Source organism: Paroedura picta, chromosome 2 (genome assembly GCF_049243985.1).
Source record: "Paroedura picta isolate Pp20150507F chromosome 2, Ppicta_v3.0, whole genome shotgun sequence".
NCBI classification, from domain to species: domain Eukaryota; kingdom Metazoa; phylum Chordata; class Lepidosauria; order Squamata; family Gekkonidae; genus Paroedura; species Paroedura picta.
The window spans coordinates 20258490-20277557 of record NC_135370.1 but is presented as its reverse complement, the minus strand read 5'-3'; the positions used below and the strand labels follow the sequence as shown (position 1 = coordinate 20277557).

Sequence of the window (19068 nt, the reverse complement as noted above, 5' to 3'; positions counted from 1 at the left end):
CTAATGTAATCTTTGTAATTTTTTGCTGTAATTCTTTTCTTATAAGACAAAAATAAAATCGATATCTATATGTATTTTAAAAATGAATTCCAAATGCACCCACAGTTTCAAATAGGTTGGAGACCTCTGCCATATATTATTTAGAAAGTATATGTTTATTGTGCCTTTATTGTTTCTGTTTGAATCATATACCTTTAGTGGCTCCCTGTTGTTACCTGAATTAGAACCTTTATCCTCCTCTCCAGATCCATTGATACCTCTGAGGCTTTAGATGCTCCGGGGGTGGTTACCGTGGTCACAGCTGCTGATATTCCAGGGGAAAATGGGGATGAAGATGAGAAAGTGTTTGCTGCAGAGGAGGTAGTTCTTCATTGATGGTTTTCTTTCTAAATATACTCTTTTTTGCCTACCACAACTACTAATATAGAAATACTCTGCTAATGCGAACACAGGCTAACGGGACCTAGTTGCTTTGGATGAACAAAAGGGAAAATCACCACTAATTATATTTATATATATATATATATATATTAGATTTATATTTCTCCCCCTCATTGTTGTATTGGTGAGAAAACGGCAGCAAACTGATGGTCTGGAGTTGGACCTCTACTGGTTGAGTCTTCTAGAAGCCTAGGCCATGAGAGGTCCCCTCCCTGCCTTTCTCACTCCATGCAGAAGAAGTCATACAGATCAGTCATATGGCTCAGTTGTGTTCTGCCCATATAACACAGAAATGCAATTTGTAAAACTTTGTATGGATTTGAGGAGCCGTGTCTAAAATTACATAACAGACAAGAGGGGTGACAACCTTCCCCATCAGAGAAACCCTGATTGGTTCTTGAGGCTTGCAAGGACTTTTGGAATTTAAAAACAAATCATCCTATAATGCCGTTTCTTGTGATTACCTTAAAACAGTGGTCCCCAACCCACGGGCCGCGGCCCAGTGCCCAACCCGCGGGCTGCGGGCCGCTTTAGCAGCCAATTTGCTTGCGGCCCGGAGGGGCCGGGAGGGGAAGCCGCGGCCGCCAGCATGGCGGCGGCGCAAACACGCATGCGTGGACTGCCGCGCATGCGCATTTGCGCCCCTACCAGGCCACCCTCTCCCCCCACTACGCCGCAGCGGTCCGCAGCAAAAAATTGGGTTCAATCCCACATTACTATGAGAGCCAGCTTGGTGTTGTGGTTAAGAGTGGCAGCTTCTAATCTGGTGAGCCAGGTTTCATTCCCCACTTTTCCAGATGCAGCATCCTGTGTGAACTTTAGAGCTGTTATCACAGAGCAGTTTCTTTCAGAGCTCTCTCAGCCCCGCCTATCTCAAAGGTTATCTCTTGTGGGGGAAGGCAATTGTAAGCCACTCTGAGAAAGGGAAGGCAATTGTAAGCCGCTCTGAGACTCTTTTGGGTTGTGAAAAGTGGGGTATAAAAAACAACTCTTCTTCTATGTCTGCTGAGGAACCAAGATACATTGCCGAAAATTCTGTGTTCCATGATGCACAGTCAAACGAATTACTGATAAGACCCCCAAGGGCATTATCATTATCTTGCACAAATAACATACACTTAATATTTGTCAATGCGCAGTCAAACTCTGAATAAGCAGACTCTTTGGGTGAAGAATTCTCTTTATTAAATAATATAATGAAACAGATACATAAGATTCTTTGCTGAAACTCAAGTTTTAAAAAGCTCACTTAACAGTATGACCACCCTAAAGTCCACACCCACCATACTTACATTTGGCATGCAAAAACAAGGTTGTAAGCATTGGCCAGATGGATAGTATATTGTTCAACTCCCTTAGAACTAGACTGTAATCTGGAGGTGACTTTGATGGAGGGGGGCAGTAGATGTTAGACAAATTGCCAACGAGGCAATCAAAGAACCTCAAAATTGTTCAGAACACAGTTTGAAAATTGATTCCTTAGAACAAAGTTTGTCAGAGCAGCTTAAAAAGGGCACAGTTACTGCCCCTTGAGTTAAAGCAGTTCACCTTACTTTCTGTTGCTTTGTTATGCCATGCAGGTAACATACATTGGTCACGTTATCTGTGGTGTGGTTGCAGAGACCTATGAGCTTGCAAAGGAAGCCACCCAAAAAGTGAAGATAGGATATGAAGATCTGGAATTGATCCTGACAATTCAGGTAAAAGCCACCATTGAGTCCAGTAAAGAAAATGGTGCCATAAGATTCTTTATTAGAATCACAATGGTGATTAAAAAATCTGCACAATGGGGCCATGTACAGGGGGCATTTTTCTACATGCTTCGTGAATAAAAGAAATCCACCAAGATCTCCTGAGACAGCGTTATGACACATCTTGGTGGCCCATCAAATGCTCCTTCTGGGGATGGGAGACCAACGAGGAATGACCTGGGAGGATTCAGTGGTCCCCCACAGGAAGGAGAAATGGTTGAAAATTACCTTCCCTTGTTCCTGTAGAAATACTTGCTGAGATCCAAGCTTATGTTTTCACCCTCAGGATGCCATACAACATAATTCATATTTCGACAAAGAAAAGAAAATAGAACAAGGAAATGTTGAGAAAGCATTTCACACCGTTGACCAAATTATTGTAGGTAAGTAGTTGTATGCGGTGTTAGTAATCCTGCAGTGCTCCTAATATAGAGCAAATCTTTTTGCATGACAGTCCCATGGTACGTTTGCTTATGTGTGAGTTTTTCTCTCACATATCATGTAGCTCACCTTATTCAGAAAACAAATTTGTGTGAATGTAACCTTAATTGGTCAGTGAAGGCTGACATGTCCCCCCTGGCCACCGGCAGGAGATGGGGAGTAGGGCTGTCAGACCTGGGTTGAGAAACACTTGGAAATTTAGGAACAGAGTTTGGTGAGGACAGGGACTTCAACTGGGGCACAATGCTACAAATCCCACCCTCCAAAACATCCATTTTCTACAGAGGAACTGATTCCTGGAGGCATTTAATTCCAGAGGATCCCCAGGCCTCACATGGAGGATGGCTTTCCTCTAGTCTGTTCCAATCTCCTTTGTTTGCAGGCCTTCATTGTTGTTGTTTTTGACTTGGAGTGGCCTACTTATTCCTTGGTATCCCTCAAGCTCTTTGTACATGAATAATCTCTCTGTCTTCCTACTTATGATATGGACTATTGGGGATTGGATTTGATGGCATGGTGATAGAGAAAATGATTGCAATCTTCTGATCGATCATACAGTTATTAGAAATTGACTATAGTTCTGCACATTGGTTTGACTGTTTTTGACCCTTGGTTCTTATCAAAAGAGCAGTATGTTCCTCTCCAGAATGTAGCTTCCCCATCACTCAGGGGAGGGGATGTTTTGAGCAGGGTCAAACTGGTCATCTTGTGTGTCAAGGCCAGAAGACATGAGCAAGCCATTACAATATATGAACTTTGGGGGCTGGAACTGATGCTGGGTAAAGACCCAAATCCCTGTTGGCAGTTCCTGGAAGGCTGTAGGGTGTTCCAGGGAGGTGGAGTGGGGAGATAGAGACCCCCAAGCTATTGGTTCATCCTGCAAGGGCATCATCTTTCCCAGCCTCCAAGGAAAGGGTATTTAACACTATGTAAGTTTTCTGAGCAGAGTTGGGAACTCCCCTGTGTCTATATTTCTTCTGCAGAAAAAAATATAAAAAGATTTTTTTCACTCAACATGATTAATTGGGAGCATTTTGTTGGGCAAAAGAATCCTACTTAGGCTGCTTGGCTATCAGTTCCATTTGATCTGCTTTAGGATGCTTAGGGCTGATCCTGCGTTGAGCAGGGGGTTGGACTAGTTGGCCTGTATGTTTCCTTCCAATGTTTCTATGATTCTGTGATTCTATGATCCTTTATTGCTGTGACCTCCTTCATTGCTGTGAGGTTCTCATGCTGTTTGTAGATGGATTCATATGATATCATCACCAACTGGCTGCACTCCAGTTTATTTTCCCGTAGTGTCAGACTTTTTCTTGTACAACATAAGCATACCATGAGCAAGCCACATGTGGACTAGCAAAGTTCTAGTGAGGCATTGGAGTGGGGAGGGGCTTCTGTCCCAGTCCTTGTTATTGCCTCTTTTTCTTTAAGCTTCTAATGCTGCAATTGCTACTTCAACTGTGAGGCTGATGGCCCTGCATTTCTGAATGGATATTTTATATAGATGTGGAGAGACTTTGATTATGTGTGTGTATGTGTGTGTGTATTTATATTTATATTTATATTTATATTTATATTTGTATTTGTATTTGTATTTGTATTTGTATTTGTATTCGTATTCGTATTCGTATTCGTATTCGTATTCGTATTCATATTCATATTCATATTCATATTCATATTCATATTTATATTTATATTTATATTTATATTTATATTTATATTCTGCCCTCCTAGAAGGCAGTATAAAATGATAACCAGGTTTTATCAAGCACCTATAAAAAATCTGAAGTTGTCATTCAGTCTCTTCCAGGAGATGGCAAGGTTTTGGTGAGATTTTGGCCCCATGATAGTATTGCCTAAGTGTACATGGGGATAGTGTGTTCAGATGCAATCATTTAGAAAACTGCTAGGGCAGATGAGTTAGAAGAAGAAGAGAACAGTTGGCTTTTATACCCCAATTTTCACAGCCCGAAGGAGTCTCAAAACAGCTGACAATTGCCTTCCCTCCCTGTCCCCCACAACAGACACCCTGTAAGGTAGGTGAGGCTGAGAGAGCTCTGACAGGACTGCTCAATCACAACAGCACTTTCAGGACTGTGATGGTCACCGAGAATCAAACCTGGCTTGCCAGATCAGAAGCTGCCCTTCTTAACCACTACACTATGCTGGCTCTTGGGGGAATGGTTGAGATGAGCTTCAGGTTTTTCCAACTTTCATTTGATTTTCACAGGTGAAAACCATATTGGAGGACAAAGCCATTTTTACATGGAAACAAACCGTAGTGTCGTCATTCCAAGAAAAGAGGATAATGAAATGGATGTATATGTCTCCACCCAGGATGCTTCACACGTTCAGGTAGCTCAAAGTCAAATTCTTATTGGGCCAAAGATTGGAGGTAACAACAGTGGTTTTCAGAATATTAAAGAGGCTTTGTTGTTCAAGGCATGTTAGCTCATCCTAGTTTGACTTCATTGGACACCATGGACAGCAGGTTCATAGACACCATGGACAGCAATGTTTTTATATAGTGCTCAAATATAACTGCTACTAGAATTAAAGCAAGAGCCTCTTGTGGCGCAGAGTGGTAAGGCAGCCGTCTGAAAGCTTTGCCCGTGAGGCTGGGAGTTCGATCCCAGCAGCCGGCTCAAGGTTGACTCAGCCTTCCATCCTTTCGAGGTCGGTAAAATGAGTACCCAGCTTGCTATGGGGGTAAACGGTAATGACTGGGGAAGGCACTGGCAAACCACCCCGTATTGAGTCTGCCATGAAAACGCTAGAGGGCGTCACCCCAAGGGTCAGACATGACTCGGTGCTTGCACAGGGGATACCTTTACCTTTACCTTTACCTAGAATTAAAGCCCGTTGCAGTGTTAAATGCAATGGGAGCTAGCATGGGGGGAGGAGGAGTGCTGGGGAGAACTCCTGGTCCCCTCCTCCCAGGCAGTCCTCTCGCCAGCACCCCGCCCTGCCCCAAAAAGGCCGGCTGGGGATGCTCCAATCAGGACACGCACAGCTTCCGTGAACCAGAAGCAGGCACAATACACTCTCCAAACCAAAAACCAAAAAAGGAACACAACCCAAACTTAACAGGTAGGAACTCAAAAGTTGAGCTGTACAATAAAATAATGTAAAACTTGTTGGTATGATAGCTTTTTTTCTGACGCACATGAGATACACTCTCAGCACAGAATTAAATAATAGTGCAGAGTAGTGACCCTAGGCACATATCTTAAGAGGTAGTCTCCAAAAAGGATAAAATTTACATATATTGGTTGGAGCCATAATTTACAGATCCCATTCAACCACTCAGCTACACTTTATAAAGAGTTCAATATAGATACTTTATAGAGAGTGTATCATCACAGTTCTGACCACTGAGGAAGACCCAGTAGGGTCGAAACGTGTTTGGTCTTACGTGCTGTTAGTTCTGTATAGTTTTTATGAAGTTTTTATTCTGTTTTTAATTGTGCACTATAATAAATAATAATAATAAAATAATAATAATAATAGTAAATAACCAACAAGTTTTACATTATTTTATTGTACAGCTCAGCTATACACTCTGGCCAGGAGGCCTCTGCTCAAATATTGAAGGTAGCTAAGTGTTACAGATAAGTAATGTAAACAAGCTTGATTTGATACTCCCACTTTGTAGTCATTTGTCAGTGATTACTAAGAACAGAGTCATTATTAGGAATTGGCATGAACTGGTTTACAAACAAAATTTCATCATGAATTTAGGTTGGTTCATGTTTTGCGAAATGAGGCTTCTGAACTGAAGAACTGCCATGAACTTTCATGAATTTTGATGTGGTTCGGCAGAAAGCAGAAAGCAGAGGTTCAATGGCTCTGAGCCATTCAAACGCTGCTTTCTGCTGTTCACAGAAAGCAGCTCAGCATCGGGTTCTGCTGTTTGGTTTAAATAGCTCAGACTGTTTCTGCAATAGCAACATCGTTGAAATTTGCATTTTTAAAGGGTCGACTTTTTAGTCTGTAGACTATTAAATAACGTCCTCAAATGGATCTCTGAAAATAAGATTCTTGGCCCCAAACAAATTGGGTTTTGTGCAGGAAAGTCCACCCTAGACCATTGTGTCACCCTGACCCACTTAGTTAATAAATATAGCAGTAAAAACAGAGCCAATTTTTTGTTGCTTTCTTGGATCTAAAGAGAGTATTCGATTCCATCCCCAGAGAATTGCTATGGAACAAGTTGGCTGATCTGAACATAAAGGTTTCCATGATTTTGCAAAGACTAGCACTTTGGATTTCTCATAATTCAATGTGAGTCTATTAGATTCACAATATGCAAAGCATTGATTGAGGAGACGCTTTAATCCAACTTGTGAACAAGACATGATGACAGCATCATCAGCATAAAGTAAAAGTGGAGTATGCAGAGAGCCAAGCTTAGGGCAATGGCCATCTACAGTAAATTGTGATGGAGCTAAATCATTTAGAAATGGTTAAATAAAAAGGGTGCCACTATACAGCCCTGTTTAATGCCCTTATTGATTATGATTTTGGTGTTAGTTTCCCTTGGGGAATAAGTCTTGTATGTGAATATAGTTTCCTTATTAGGAAAAGTAACCTTTTATATTTCAGATTATCATGGAGTCCTTGGTAAGACTGGGGACACACTCTAGATTCTCCCCTTATCTACCAACTCAGGGCCCCTCTGAATACCCAACAGCTTGGGCACCAAATGTTTGTTGATATAACAGCTGGCCTGTAACTTCAAAGGCTCAGAAGAGAAATCCAAGGGCCAGTGGGATTCCAGGAAGGGAAATCTTGCTGCATTCATACCTATCTGACTAGATCAGTGGTTCTCAGTGACCCCCGGGGGGTTCGATTGACCCTCTCACGGGGGTCGCCGCAGATCCCTGGGGAATGCCAGGAGAGGGGGAGAAGGGCAGTGGCAGAAGCACCTTGGCACTGGCCTCCTCTGCGACACTAAAGGGGAAGCCCAGGAAGCAAGGTCCCACTCAGCACCTGTGGCGCTGGCCTCTTTTGCAGTGCAGAGGAGGCCAGTGCCATGGCTCTGCCACCACCGCCATAGGGGGAGTCCGGGAAGCAACACTCCACCCAGCATTCCCCAGAGAATGCCTCAGCTTGGCTCCGCCTCCTCAGAGCTCACCGAGGCAGCACAAAAGAGGCTGGTGTCAATGCGCTGCAAGCAGAAGTGGCTGCCGCCACCCCTGCCACTGGATTGCCACAAGCTTGTTGTCAGGAACCAAGCAGTTGAGACCCAGCAAACTCACACCATAGATATCAGCATCCAGCTTCAGTAGAAAGCTTTAAGTGAAAAGTCTTTATTTTGGAAGAATAAAGTCCACACATTGCTTATGCTCACAGACAGCAGGTTTTGACAGAGACACCATAGTAGGGGGTGGCAGGATCTAGATACCTGGGCCGGAGGAAAGGGGCAAGGCAAAAAACAAACGTAGACGGGAATCGGGCATTCACACAGGAATGTAGGATCACAGCATCCTTTAATATGGAGTGGTGTTAAAGCAATTTCCCCATCTGTTGTTTTGGGCTCCGGAGAAAGCAGCCTTGAGGAAGGGAGATAGCAAGGCACCGTGGAAACCAGGGGGGAGCCTTTGAAATGCAAGCTGAGAGCAAGGGGAGGGTTGGCACTCCGAGCCTCATGAGGTAAGCCAGAATTGGGCAGGAGTCCTGAGAAGAATGCGAGGAGAAGAATATGGAAACTGGGACAGGAACCAGGGGTTCATGACACTTGTTTGTGATGGGAGGGCTCCTGCTGGTGAATCTGCAATCCCACACTTGCTCCTTGGGCATATGGAAGAAATAAACATGCAGTCAATATGACGGGAAAGGACAGGCCTGTTTTATAGCCTGCTTTCTCTCTCTCTCTCTCTCTCTCTCTCTCTCTCTCTCTCTCTCTCTCTCTCTCTCTCTCTTTTTTACAGAACATAGTGGCTGCAGCAATGGGTACCCAGTACAATAAGATCAGATGCCACACAAAACGAGCAGGCGGAGCCTTTGGAGGGAAATGCGTGAGACCTTCCTTTCTGGCTGCGGCCGCTGCTGTAGCAGCACACAAGTAAGAGCTCCAATCGTCTGTGATATTTTAGAAATGAAATATAAGCGATATCTTCTTCAATATTGAAGCCGGATATGGATTTAGGGAGAGGGCAAAGAACTGTTCAATTGTACCTGACCTCTCCTCTCCCATACAGATCCTTCAGCCAGATCCTTCCTATCCCCGTTTTGGCATTACCGTGTGACCACGGCTCCCCAAGTTAAAAAAAACAAACAAAACAGGTCAACTCCCAAATGCTCAGCTGTTATTCTGTGAGCAACAAAGATAGTAAATGATTACAAACTGTATATTTCCCCTGATTTTGGGGGAAAGACACCGTCATCCTGTCCAGATCGCGTGTAGGTCTCCAGGTAGGTCACCTGTGTGGCTTTATGGTCTAATGCTGCAACAATCAATTGGAAATAAACTTCGAGAAAACTAAGATTTTAGTTTTTGCAAAAACCCGCTATAAATATTCATGGAAAATTGATGGGCACAGCATTAAGCAGGTGTCCCATTTCAAATACCTTGGTCTCAACTTTTCCTTTAACAACATATGGGCACATCATTGGAAGCAGATCACCAAAACCATGAAAACATCCCTAGCTCTCCTTAATAAATTCTACCATCAAAAGGGGAATAAAAATATTCCAGCTGTGATAAAAATTCATTCCATGAAATTCATCCCGGACATTTTGTATGGCATTCCAATCTGGATCCCACCCTTAGGGTCCCCTGCCCTCAGGAGCAACGTTTTGTGGGCTTCAGTGGAAAGGGGAAGGCACTATTCCCTCTGAAGCCAGTGTGGTGTAGCTCTTAGACTATGGGAGAACCAGGTTTAAATCCCCAATCTGCCATAGAATTTTGCTGGGTAGCCTTGGACCAGTCACTGTCCTCTTAATTTAAAATTGGAGGGGAGGAGAGCAATGTAAGCTGATTTGAGCCCTGATTGGGGAGAAAGGTGGGGGTGAAAATGAGGTATATGAATAAAAATCCAATCTAATGTTATGATAAGTGTTACTTAGATGTACCTAGGTATTTTGCAATTTCATTCTAGGTTATGTAATGTTTAATATTTGTCCTCCTTGACCCATTATGCATGGTCCAGAATGCCCATGCTGGCGGTGGCAGGGCATCGGGGAAAATCTCCGATTATGGAGATGGCCTGGCCCAGGGCCACGGAAGACTCGTGTTATGGAAATGTAGGAACTTCTGCGGTCCCTGGGATAGTGCGGGCGCCAGCAGGGGCTGGGGCGGGCCAGTGCTGTGCATAATCGACAGTGCTGGGCCTTTCGGCCCACACAGCCCCAACCTACAGTGTCCCTGTAGGGATACCACATGCCCCTGTGCACTCCACTGAGCTGCAGAGCCACAGAGTCATCAGGGGAATCCCCCTGCCCCCGCCATAGCATGCGGTGGAGGCCCAGCCCCTCCCCACTCACCCACAGCCGCTGCCAAGGCCAGGCAGCATCCCGGGCTTCCCAGCCCCAGCGCACAGCACGTGTGTGCACGCTATGCCAGGGCGTCGAAGTACGCTGGGGAGCCCGGCCCCTGTACATATAGCGCAGTGGCCGCCCGGCATAGCAGCCGCTGTGCATAATAGGTCCTTGAAACTTACTCTGAAGTCAGCAGGAGTCCCTGTCTGTTTGACTGTCTGTCTGTTTGCAGAACTGGCTGCCCGGTTCGGTTTACTCTGGACCGAGATGAAGACATGGTCATAGCTGGAGGGCGACATCCTTTATTTGGGAAATATAAAGTAAGCAATACTGATTTTGGCATGTTCTGCTGTTTAGATAATACCTCTGCAGGTACCAACTTGCTGATTGTTCCTGGCCCCAAAGATGCTCGCCTGGCCTCAACCAGGGCCAGGGTCTTTCGGTCCTGACCCCAACCTGGTGGAATGAGCTCCCGGAGGAGCTGCAGGCCCTCGGAGAGTTTATGGCTTTCCATAGGGCCTGCAAAATGGAGTTCTTCTTTCAGCTTGATAGTCAGTGCTAGTGCTAGAGCAGGTGATATGGGTCCCCCTTGGCATTGGTACCTGAACATCTGGTACCAAACATCTGGCTTCCCCCCATTCTGCCCTCGCAAGGGCCTTCCTGTTTTTTTGTTTTTTGTTTTTGCCATCTGTTAAGATTTTTTAGTATTGTAACTGGGTTTTAATAGTGTTTTATTGAATTTCGTTGTATGGATTTTCTATTTATGTGATCCCCCGCGAGCTGATTTTCGAGAGCAGCGGGCGATAAATGAATCAAATAAACAAATGAACAAATGATTTAGGGAGAGGGCAAAGAACTGTTCAATTGTACCTGACCTCTCCTCATTTCCACATCCTTGACTTTGTTTTTTTGCCTGAGAGCCAGCATGGTGGATTGATTAAGAGTGGCATATACCAAGGAGCCTCTTGTGGCGCAGAGTGGTAAGGCAGCCATCTGAAAGCTTTGCCCATGAGGCTGGGAGTTCAATCCCAGCAGCCGGCTCAAGGTTGACTCAGCCTTCCATCCTTCCGAGGTCGGTAAAATGAGTACCCAGCTTGCTATGGGGGTAAACGGTAATGACTGGGGAAGGCACTGGCAAACCACCCCGTATTGAGTCTGCCATGAAAACGCTAGAGGGTGTCACCCCAAGGGTCAGGCATGACTCGGTGCTTGCACAGGGGATACCTTTACCTTTACCTTTATACCAGGGAGCTTTGGGAGAGGAAGAGGGAAGTGAGATGGCTAGAGCAAGTGTGGGGGAAGACTCACAACGAAGCTGCAAGAACATCCTACCGCATGCTTATGAAGGCGTATTGAGATGGTAGTGAAAATGGCAGTGAGAGTTTTACATCACTTCTAGTGCGTCCGTGAGCTCTTGCATGGCACAACTGTTCAGAGTAGTTCGGTCCCTTAACATCCTGGAGGAAGGGTGTCAAAATTCTAGCAAATTGGTTCTGAGACCTCAATCTGAGATCCTGGAAAACTACTGCCAGTATTTATTATTTATTTTGTTTTATTTATTCATATTTTTATACCGCCCTCCCCGAAGGCTCAGAGCGGTTTACATGTAACTGAACCTATACATGAAACCATGTATCTGTAGACAATACTGATTTTGATGGCTCGTGTCTTCATTTGTGTTCATGACTCATTTCCAACTTGATGGCCAAAAAAGGGAGTTAGCTGGGGAATACACTTTCCTAGTCGTGCAGGCCTTGTGAGATATTGGTGCTGCATGCCCAAAGAATGGTACGTCATGACATTTTTAATTAAAACGTAATTTAATTAAACCTGTTTATAAACCTGTAATATCACTGCTCGGTCAGAACAGCTTTATCAGTGCTGTGGCAAGCCCAAGGTCACCCAGCTGGTTGCATGTGGGGGAGCGCAGAATCGAACCTGGCATGCCAGATTAGAAGTCCGCACTCCTAACCACTACACCAAACTGGCTCTCTGAACCAACTCTTCTTCTCCTTCAGTAATATTGGCACTCTGGAGCATCGCTGGGCGACCACAGCCCGCACAGAGCACCTCTGGACGACAGCTAGGCTCCCTTCCCCCCCCCCCCACCGGTCAATGGTGTGCCGCTTTACCTTTGTTCTTTATCATGACAGCAGAAAACATTTTGGGGGGGTGGGAGGGAATTAATGTTTGACTATATTGGCTACCTGTCCAAAGCTGAAGGTTCAGTGTTGTCAAAAGCTAATAAAATAGAAACATAAGAAAAGAAAATTCAGTTGACATAAATAAAACTTTAAAATCCCAGTGGCAAATGGGAATATGGCAGTTTTGAAGTGAAAAGTCCAAGTTGGTTTGAATAGATCTCTAGACCACGGTTAGAGGTTGGCAACTCCAGGTGTCTCCAAGCTGTGCAGGCCTTAGGTTATTCCGGACCTCCAGGCTATTCCTGGAGGTTGGCAACCCCTAATGGTCAGTGGTGTCCCTCTTTCCCAATCTTGAAATCTGGTCACCTTAGCCTTGTTGTTTTACTGTTGATTGGGTAAATTATTGGGTTTTATTGTATTTTAATGTTTTGTTGTGTGAACCGCCATGAGACCTGTGGGGGAGCAGCAGTATATAAATTTAAAAATAAATAAATGAATGAATAAAATGTTTTATTTTTAGGTGGGATTCATGAATGATGGAAAAATCAAAGCTGTTGACCTTGAGTACTATGTAAATGCTGGGTGTACGAAAGACTTTAGTGTATGGGTAAGTTTTTCACAAAGCAGTATCACATTCACAACTAGGGAAATGGGACAAAATGTGTTTGGCTCTGCCTTGTGAGGGAGGAAAGATTTCTTGGTTGTTACTCGTTGGTGTAGGAGCATGCCTTCAATTCTTTTGGTACAGAATGACTCCTGTGTTCTAACCCTGGTCTAAATGACAAATTTACCACTTTTCAGTTGCAGATTTGATGTTTGTAGTGAGTACTTGCCATGTAAGTAATATTAATATGAACTGTGTGGCTTTCAGGTTTCAAAAAGAACAGTTGTAAAAGGTTTCCTCTCCCCCTTCCTTCCTGTTGATTTTGCCCAAAAGGCAGTGGGTTCCGTTTGCATGTGAGAGAGGGCAATCAATCAATCTTTATTTAAATGGTCGTAGAACAGAGCATTAAAAAACAGTAACAGAGAGGGCCTTGTCTTTCACTAGCACCTTTTCTTCTTTTGCCTGGCCACTACCATTCAACCTCAAAGAATCACAGAATAATAAAGTTGGAAGGGACATCATGGGTCATCTAGTCCAACCCCCTGCACTATGCAGGACACTCACATCCCTATCGCTCATCCACTGCAACCTGCCACCCCCTTGAGCCTTCACAGAATCAGCCTCTCTGTCAGATGGCTATCTAGGCTCTGTTTAAAAATTTTCAAATATGGAGAACCCACCACCTCCTGAGGAAGCCTGTTCCACTGAGGAACCACTCTGTCAGGAACTTCTTCCGAATGTTTAGATGGAATTTCTTTTGAATTAATTTCATCCCATTGGTTCTGGTCCGTCCCTCTGGGGAAAGAGAGAACAACTCTGCTCCATCCTCAACATGGCAGCCTTTCTTTCTCTGCTCACTTTATGAGGCACAGATAAGGGCCCTGTGGATGTCTGTGTAAACTGCTTCACACATTCCCTCCTCTGGCCAGCCAATTGACTATAGCACAGTCAGGAGTTTCTAGTTAAACCTGGAATGGACAGTCACGCACCCTGGGTGAGATCTCTGACCACAGTCTGAGATCTTTAAAAGGAAATGGTATTAATTTACCAGAAATGCAGTCTCAGTGCAGAGCACAAGGGTACTAGAAGAGTATATGAAAACATTACAGAGTATTTTAAAACCAACAGTAGCAATAAAAACATGAGATTAAAAAATCTACCGACAAAGATTCTCGCCCCTTATGTGGAACATCCACGTAAGGGGCAAGAATCCTTGTTCCCTGACCCCTCCCTCCCTCTTCTCAGTCTTCTGTCAGATGTAAAGAGATAAACCTAAGGTTTTAATTCGATATAACATATTGTTCTAGCTCCTTTAGCTTGAAGGCTCTTGACGGGAGCTACTTAATAGTTACATTTATAGAGAATTTTGGGATACAGAAATACCCATTATCTGGATTTGACCCATGCCACAGTTCTTTAAAGTGTTGTTGTTGTTGTTATGGTGGTGGTGGTGGTGGTTATTATTTATTTATTTATTTATTCATTCATTCATTCATTCATTCATTCATTCATTCATTCATTCATTTATTTCTCGCTACTCTTGGCAGAGCCGGCTTGTGACGGGTTACAAGATAAACATAAAGATACAAAGTCCCCTATAACCGCGCTAAAATTACAACGATTAACAGAGATACAGATGCCAATAACAAGTGTGGCGGCAAACCAACTCCCCACCTACCCCTGTTGGGGAATAGGGGAGAACTGCTGGCCACCACTGTTAAAATGTGGTGGGAATACCTTCCTTTGCGGGGGCCCACAGATCTCCTTGCTGCACTGGCCTTCTTACTGGCCCTGCAAAAAGCTGTTACTGTCTGGTGCTGTGACTGTCTTCATATTGCTGAAGTAGCAAGAGAGTGGCTAATAAGTTCAAAAAATAATTAATTTACAAACCTGTGAGCCCTTTTTTGAGAGCCCTTTTGTGAGCCCTGTCTTAGCGGCGTAGCTGATTTATGGCAATCCCATAGGGTTTTCAAGGCGAGGGGAATTTAGAGGTGGTTTGCCATTGCCTGCCTCTGAATAACCCTACCTTCTAGGTGGTCCCTCACCAAATATTTACCAAGGCCTACCCTTCCTAGTTTCCAAGATCTCACAAGACTGGGCTAGCCCTCCACAATGCCAGAAGCTAAAAATAATTTGAACCATTTCATACTACCAGTTTTTAAGGCTTGTTTTAAGCTTCCTTTGTAGCCATCTACAAAACTTTAGTAGATTCCTTTAGACACTGGAGGGAGATCGTTCCTCAGTGGTAGAACATCTCCTTTGTATGCAGAAAATCTCTGATTCAATCCCTGACGAGTCCTTTAAAGAGAGATGCCCAAGACCTGTGCCTGGAAGGCTTCTGACAGTCAGTTGAAAATACAGAGTAAAAAATAGACCAGTGTTATGACAGTATTCAGCCTTGTGTGTTCACAGAGTTCAGGACTGCAAATATAATATCTGTTCCCTTGCACTAGGTCATAGAATGGGCAATGCTAAGCAGTTCTAACGCTTACGACATCCCCAATTTCCGCTGTCGTGGACGTGCCTGCAAGACTAATCTGCCATCGAATACGGCATTTCGAGGATTCGGTTTTGCACAAACAGCTCTTTCTGCAGAAATGTGGGTTTCCGCCGTGGCAGATAAACTTGGGTTGCCTCACGATAAGGTAAATTATATGTCACGTGGTGGTGGTGGTGGTGGGAGTTCTTGTGTGATTCAGGGTGGCTTAGAAAACGCTTATTCTCAGGCTCACAAATACAGGTGTGAGAGGGCGCTTCCAGAGGCGAATCAGTGAGAGAGGCTATACTCACCAATTTCCCCCGAAAAGATGGCCATTTCTGAAAACATAATTTCCCAGCCAACCTTCCTTGAAGTTTTGAGGCCTGACTGGAGAATTTAGGTGACTAGGGTCTGCACACATTTTTTTACCCAGTCGCAGTTCAAATGAATCCCTCCCGTCTACATTGAATTTGATTTGCATTTTGATTTTGGCCACTTTAAATTTTCCCTCTGCAACATGCATGATTGATCCGCAGTGACCCTACCTTTCCCTCGCGATATCCGGAAGTGGATATAACCCTCAATATTTGAAAACCCTGCATCAGGAAGTGTGCAGATTTTTGCTTTTTTCAAATTAAGAAGAAGAAGAAGAAGAGTTGGTTCTTATATGCCGCTTTTCCCTACCCGAAGGAGGCTCAAAGCGGCTTACAGTCGCCTTCCCATTCCTCTCCCCACAACAGACACCCTGTGGGGTGGGTGAGGCTGAGAGAGCACTGATATCACTGCCCGGTCGGAACAGTTTTATCAGTGCCGTGGCGAGCCCAAGGTCACCCAGCTGGCAGCATGTGGGGGAGCGCAGAATCGAACCTGGCATGCGAGATTACAAGTCCGCACTCCTAGCCACTACACCAAACTTAACTCTCTTCTCCGTGCCTCGCAGTAAAGCAGTCTTCCCTGATTGGCCAGGGCATCAGTTCAAAGTTTTCCTGGTTCCCTGTTGCAAGGCTTGTCTTAAAGTGACTGCGCTCCAGAAGCCCTAACTTCTCTCAGCAGAGATTTGCTTCTTGGATTTATTCCCCCTTCCTTTGCTGTCTCCCATCCAAGAATCTCCATACCCAGAGTTGGCAACCATATGAATTAAAACTTTATCCCCCCCCCCCAAAAAAAAAAATACCTGGGCATATAAACATATTTTTCAAGTCAGAGGATTGCAACATACGTTTCACTTCTTGTAGAATCATAGTATCACAGAGTTAGAAGGGACCTCCAAGATCATCTAGTACAACCCCCTGCAGAATGCAGGAAATTCACAACTACCTGCCTACCACAGTGACCCCAATTCCATGCCCAGATGATACCCTTCCCTCCCAAAGATCCCCCCAGAATCCCTTGCCAGTTTGGCCTGCAGGAAACTCATCTCCCAATCCTGCTGAATTCAGATTGCTTTGAACTCAGGTCTTCCTCTATCCCTACCACCCAATTGAAACAGAAAGTGTTCTGCACTCGATTGGGAAAGCTCAGAATGGGGAGTAAAATGGCAGCCAGAGGGAGGGGAACTTGGCTGGAGGAAAATGTGAGAATGGAAATGCCATTAGCTTCCTTGCTAAGAGAGTACTCAAGGGGCCACTCACCAGCTCCTGCAATCACAGATGGAGGATAAGAACAAGAGGGGGCTGACAGAAGGAACCATGGAGACTAAAACAAGCAATTTTGCTACTGTATTTTTTGCAAGAAAGGGACAGGATGAACAGCAGTAGATCATGCAGGAAAAACAGTATGGGTCTTGGGGAAATGCCCTAAGGGTGATAGCAGCAGACAGGCTGGTTGGACCACAGAAAGTGGTCGAGGGCCTCATGCAGCCCACGGGCCTCAGGTTGGGGACCCCTGCTGTAGGCCTATCCTTCATTGAGTAGGGGGTTGGACTAGATCACCAGGATGGCTCCTTCCAGCTCTGTGATTCTATGATAGCGGAATATGATTGGAGCGACCTACAATACTAAAGCTAAGAAGCTCTGAGTCTGATCATTTCCTGAGTAGTAGACCCTTTGGTTATCTCATGCACCTGAGCTCCATGATGGCCCAAAGGTGGGATTAAATAAATAAGCTGGGGAAAGGGTAATGTTTCCCAAGTTGGTTTACAAGTACTTGGCATAAATGACAATCTCTCTCTTGCTTTTCTCCTTGTGAAGGTCCGGGAGATGAACATGTTCAAAACAGTGGGTCTCACTCATTTCAAACAAGAGATTGATCCCAGGAATTTGGTTGTGTGTTGGAAAGAATGCTTGGAGAGGTCTGATTACTACAACCGGAGGAAAGCCATAGAGGAATTTAACAAGCAAAACTACTGGAAGAAGAAAGGGATTGCCATCATTCCCATGATATTTGCAACTGGATACTACATCAGGTATTACCAACAGGTAATACTCTACAAGCAGCCCCCACTATAACCACATTTTCTTATGATTAAGGCCTATTGAAATTGAAGGAGTTAATTCAATCTAAAATCAGGAAGACGGAGGAAGAGGAATGGGTCTTGAGTTTCTGTCAAAAAGTAAATTCCATGTTCCCTGGCACCTTTGATACTACAAACTGTTTTTGGAGGGCTGGAGGTTTCAACCACTGGTGAAGCCAATGAAAACAGAATTGATCTGGAAGCCGTTATGGTTGTTCCTTTTGGTATATAAAAGATGTAAAAGAAATTGTATTTACTCATTGTATATATTACAAACATATTGCCTTAGAAAGGTTCCCTCTCTTTTCTGTTGATCGTTCATTGTGAACCTTTCTTTCTTTGTACTGTAATTTCTTGTTACACCATGCTAATCTCACTCTTTTTCGCTGCTCCAGACAGACAAATGCTCTATCTCGATCTATCCCACAAGGCTGTTGTGTGGTTGGTTCCTCCCCCCCCCTCCCCGGCCAAGCTGCTTTTCCTGCCGCAACCCCTGTGAAAGGGTCGTTCAACCCAGGTTGAGAACCACTGAACTAGAAAGAAGACCTTGTGTCTAAAATGCGTGGGGGTGTCCCAGTAGGGTCCGTCCCTGTTACCAACCTACCAGATGTTGTGGTTACTTTGAACAAGGTTTACTCCTGCTCCCAGTAACTCTTTGTACATCCAATTGTTAGGCACCAGTGTGATGTTAGTAGGATAATTCCTAATGAAAGACGTCTATCATTCCTCCCTAGGCTCAAGCTCTGGTGAACATCTATGTAGATGGGTCAGTGTTGGTGTTATGTGGTGGAAGTGAGCTGGGACAAGGGATGTACACCAAGGTGTTACAGGTAGGATGAACATCCATCTGCCATATACATTGCAAAAGAGAGCTACGGAGTGAAAGCTGTTTGGGGAATGTGTTCTAGTTTTATGTCAAAGTAACTCGGTAACTTCCAGGGTATTTTTGTATGTGTGTGTATGACCATTTACGCACTGTGAACTTCACTGCCCCAACTCCCATGCAGGAGCACCAATTGGGGGCGGATGAGGTGCACCAGGTCAAAAGCTTCCCCATGTGGGTGCAGGAAGAGGTGAGGCAACCTGCCATGACTAAAACTCTAGCCTGCAGCCTGGCATGAAACCTCCAGTGCGTAAATGGTCTATGAGAGGGAGAGAACACAGCTTTTCTAATAAGTTTGTTCCTTTATTTGCTTGACTTGCAAACATTACATTTCTTCTCAGTCTGAGGCAATGCTGTAATTGCTAACAGAAGTGGTGCTATCTTTTGTTTT

General features: G+C 44.5%; 1 protein-coding gene across 1 annotated transcript in view; it reads left to right on the top strand.

Annotated features, from left to right (window-relative positions):
- LOC143829079 (aldehyde oxidase 2-like) overlaps nucleotides 1-19068 on the top strand; it is a 43524-nt gene that overhangs the window by 8153 nt on the left and 16303 nt on the right. Inside the window, exons 7-16 of the mRNA XM_077319379.1 lie at nucleotides 246-360; nucleotides 2022-2141; nucleotides 2479-2575; nucleotides 4864-4988; nucleotides 8567-8700; nucleotides 10348-10435; nucleotides 12780-12866; nucleotides 15317-15508; nucleotides 17532-17759; nucleotides 18529-18624. Of these exons, the coding sequence (XP_077175494.1) occupies nucleotides 246-360; nucleotides 2022-2141; nucleotides 2479-2575; nucleotides 4864-4988; nucleotides 8567-8700; nucleotides 10348-10435; nucleotides 12780-12866; nucleotides 15317-15508; nucleotides 17532-17759; nucleotides 18529-18624 (1282 nt within the window). The remainder of the gene's footprint in view (nucleotides 1-245; nucleotides 361-2021; nucleotides 2142-2478; nucleotides 2576-4863; nucleotides 4989-8566; nucleotides 8701-10347; nucleotides 10436-12779; nucleotides 12867-15316; nucleotides 15509-17531; nucleotides 17760-18528; nucleotides 18625-19068) is intronic.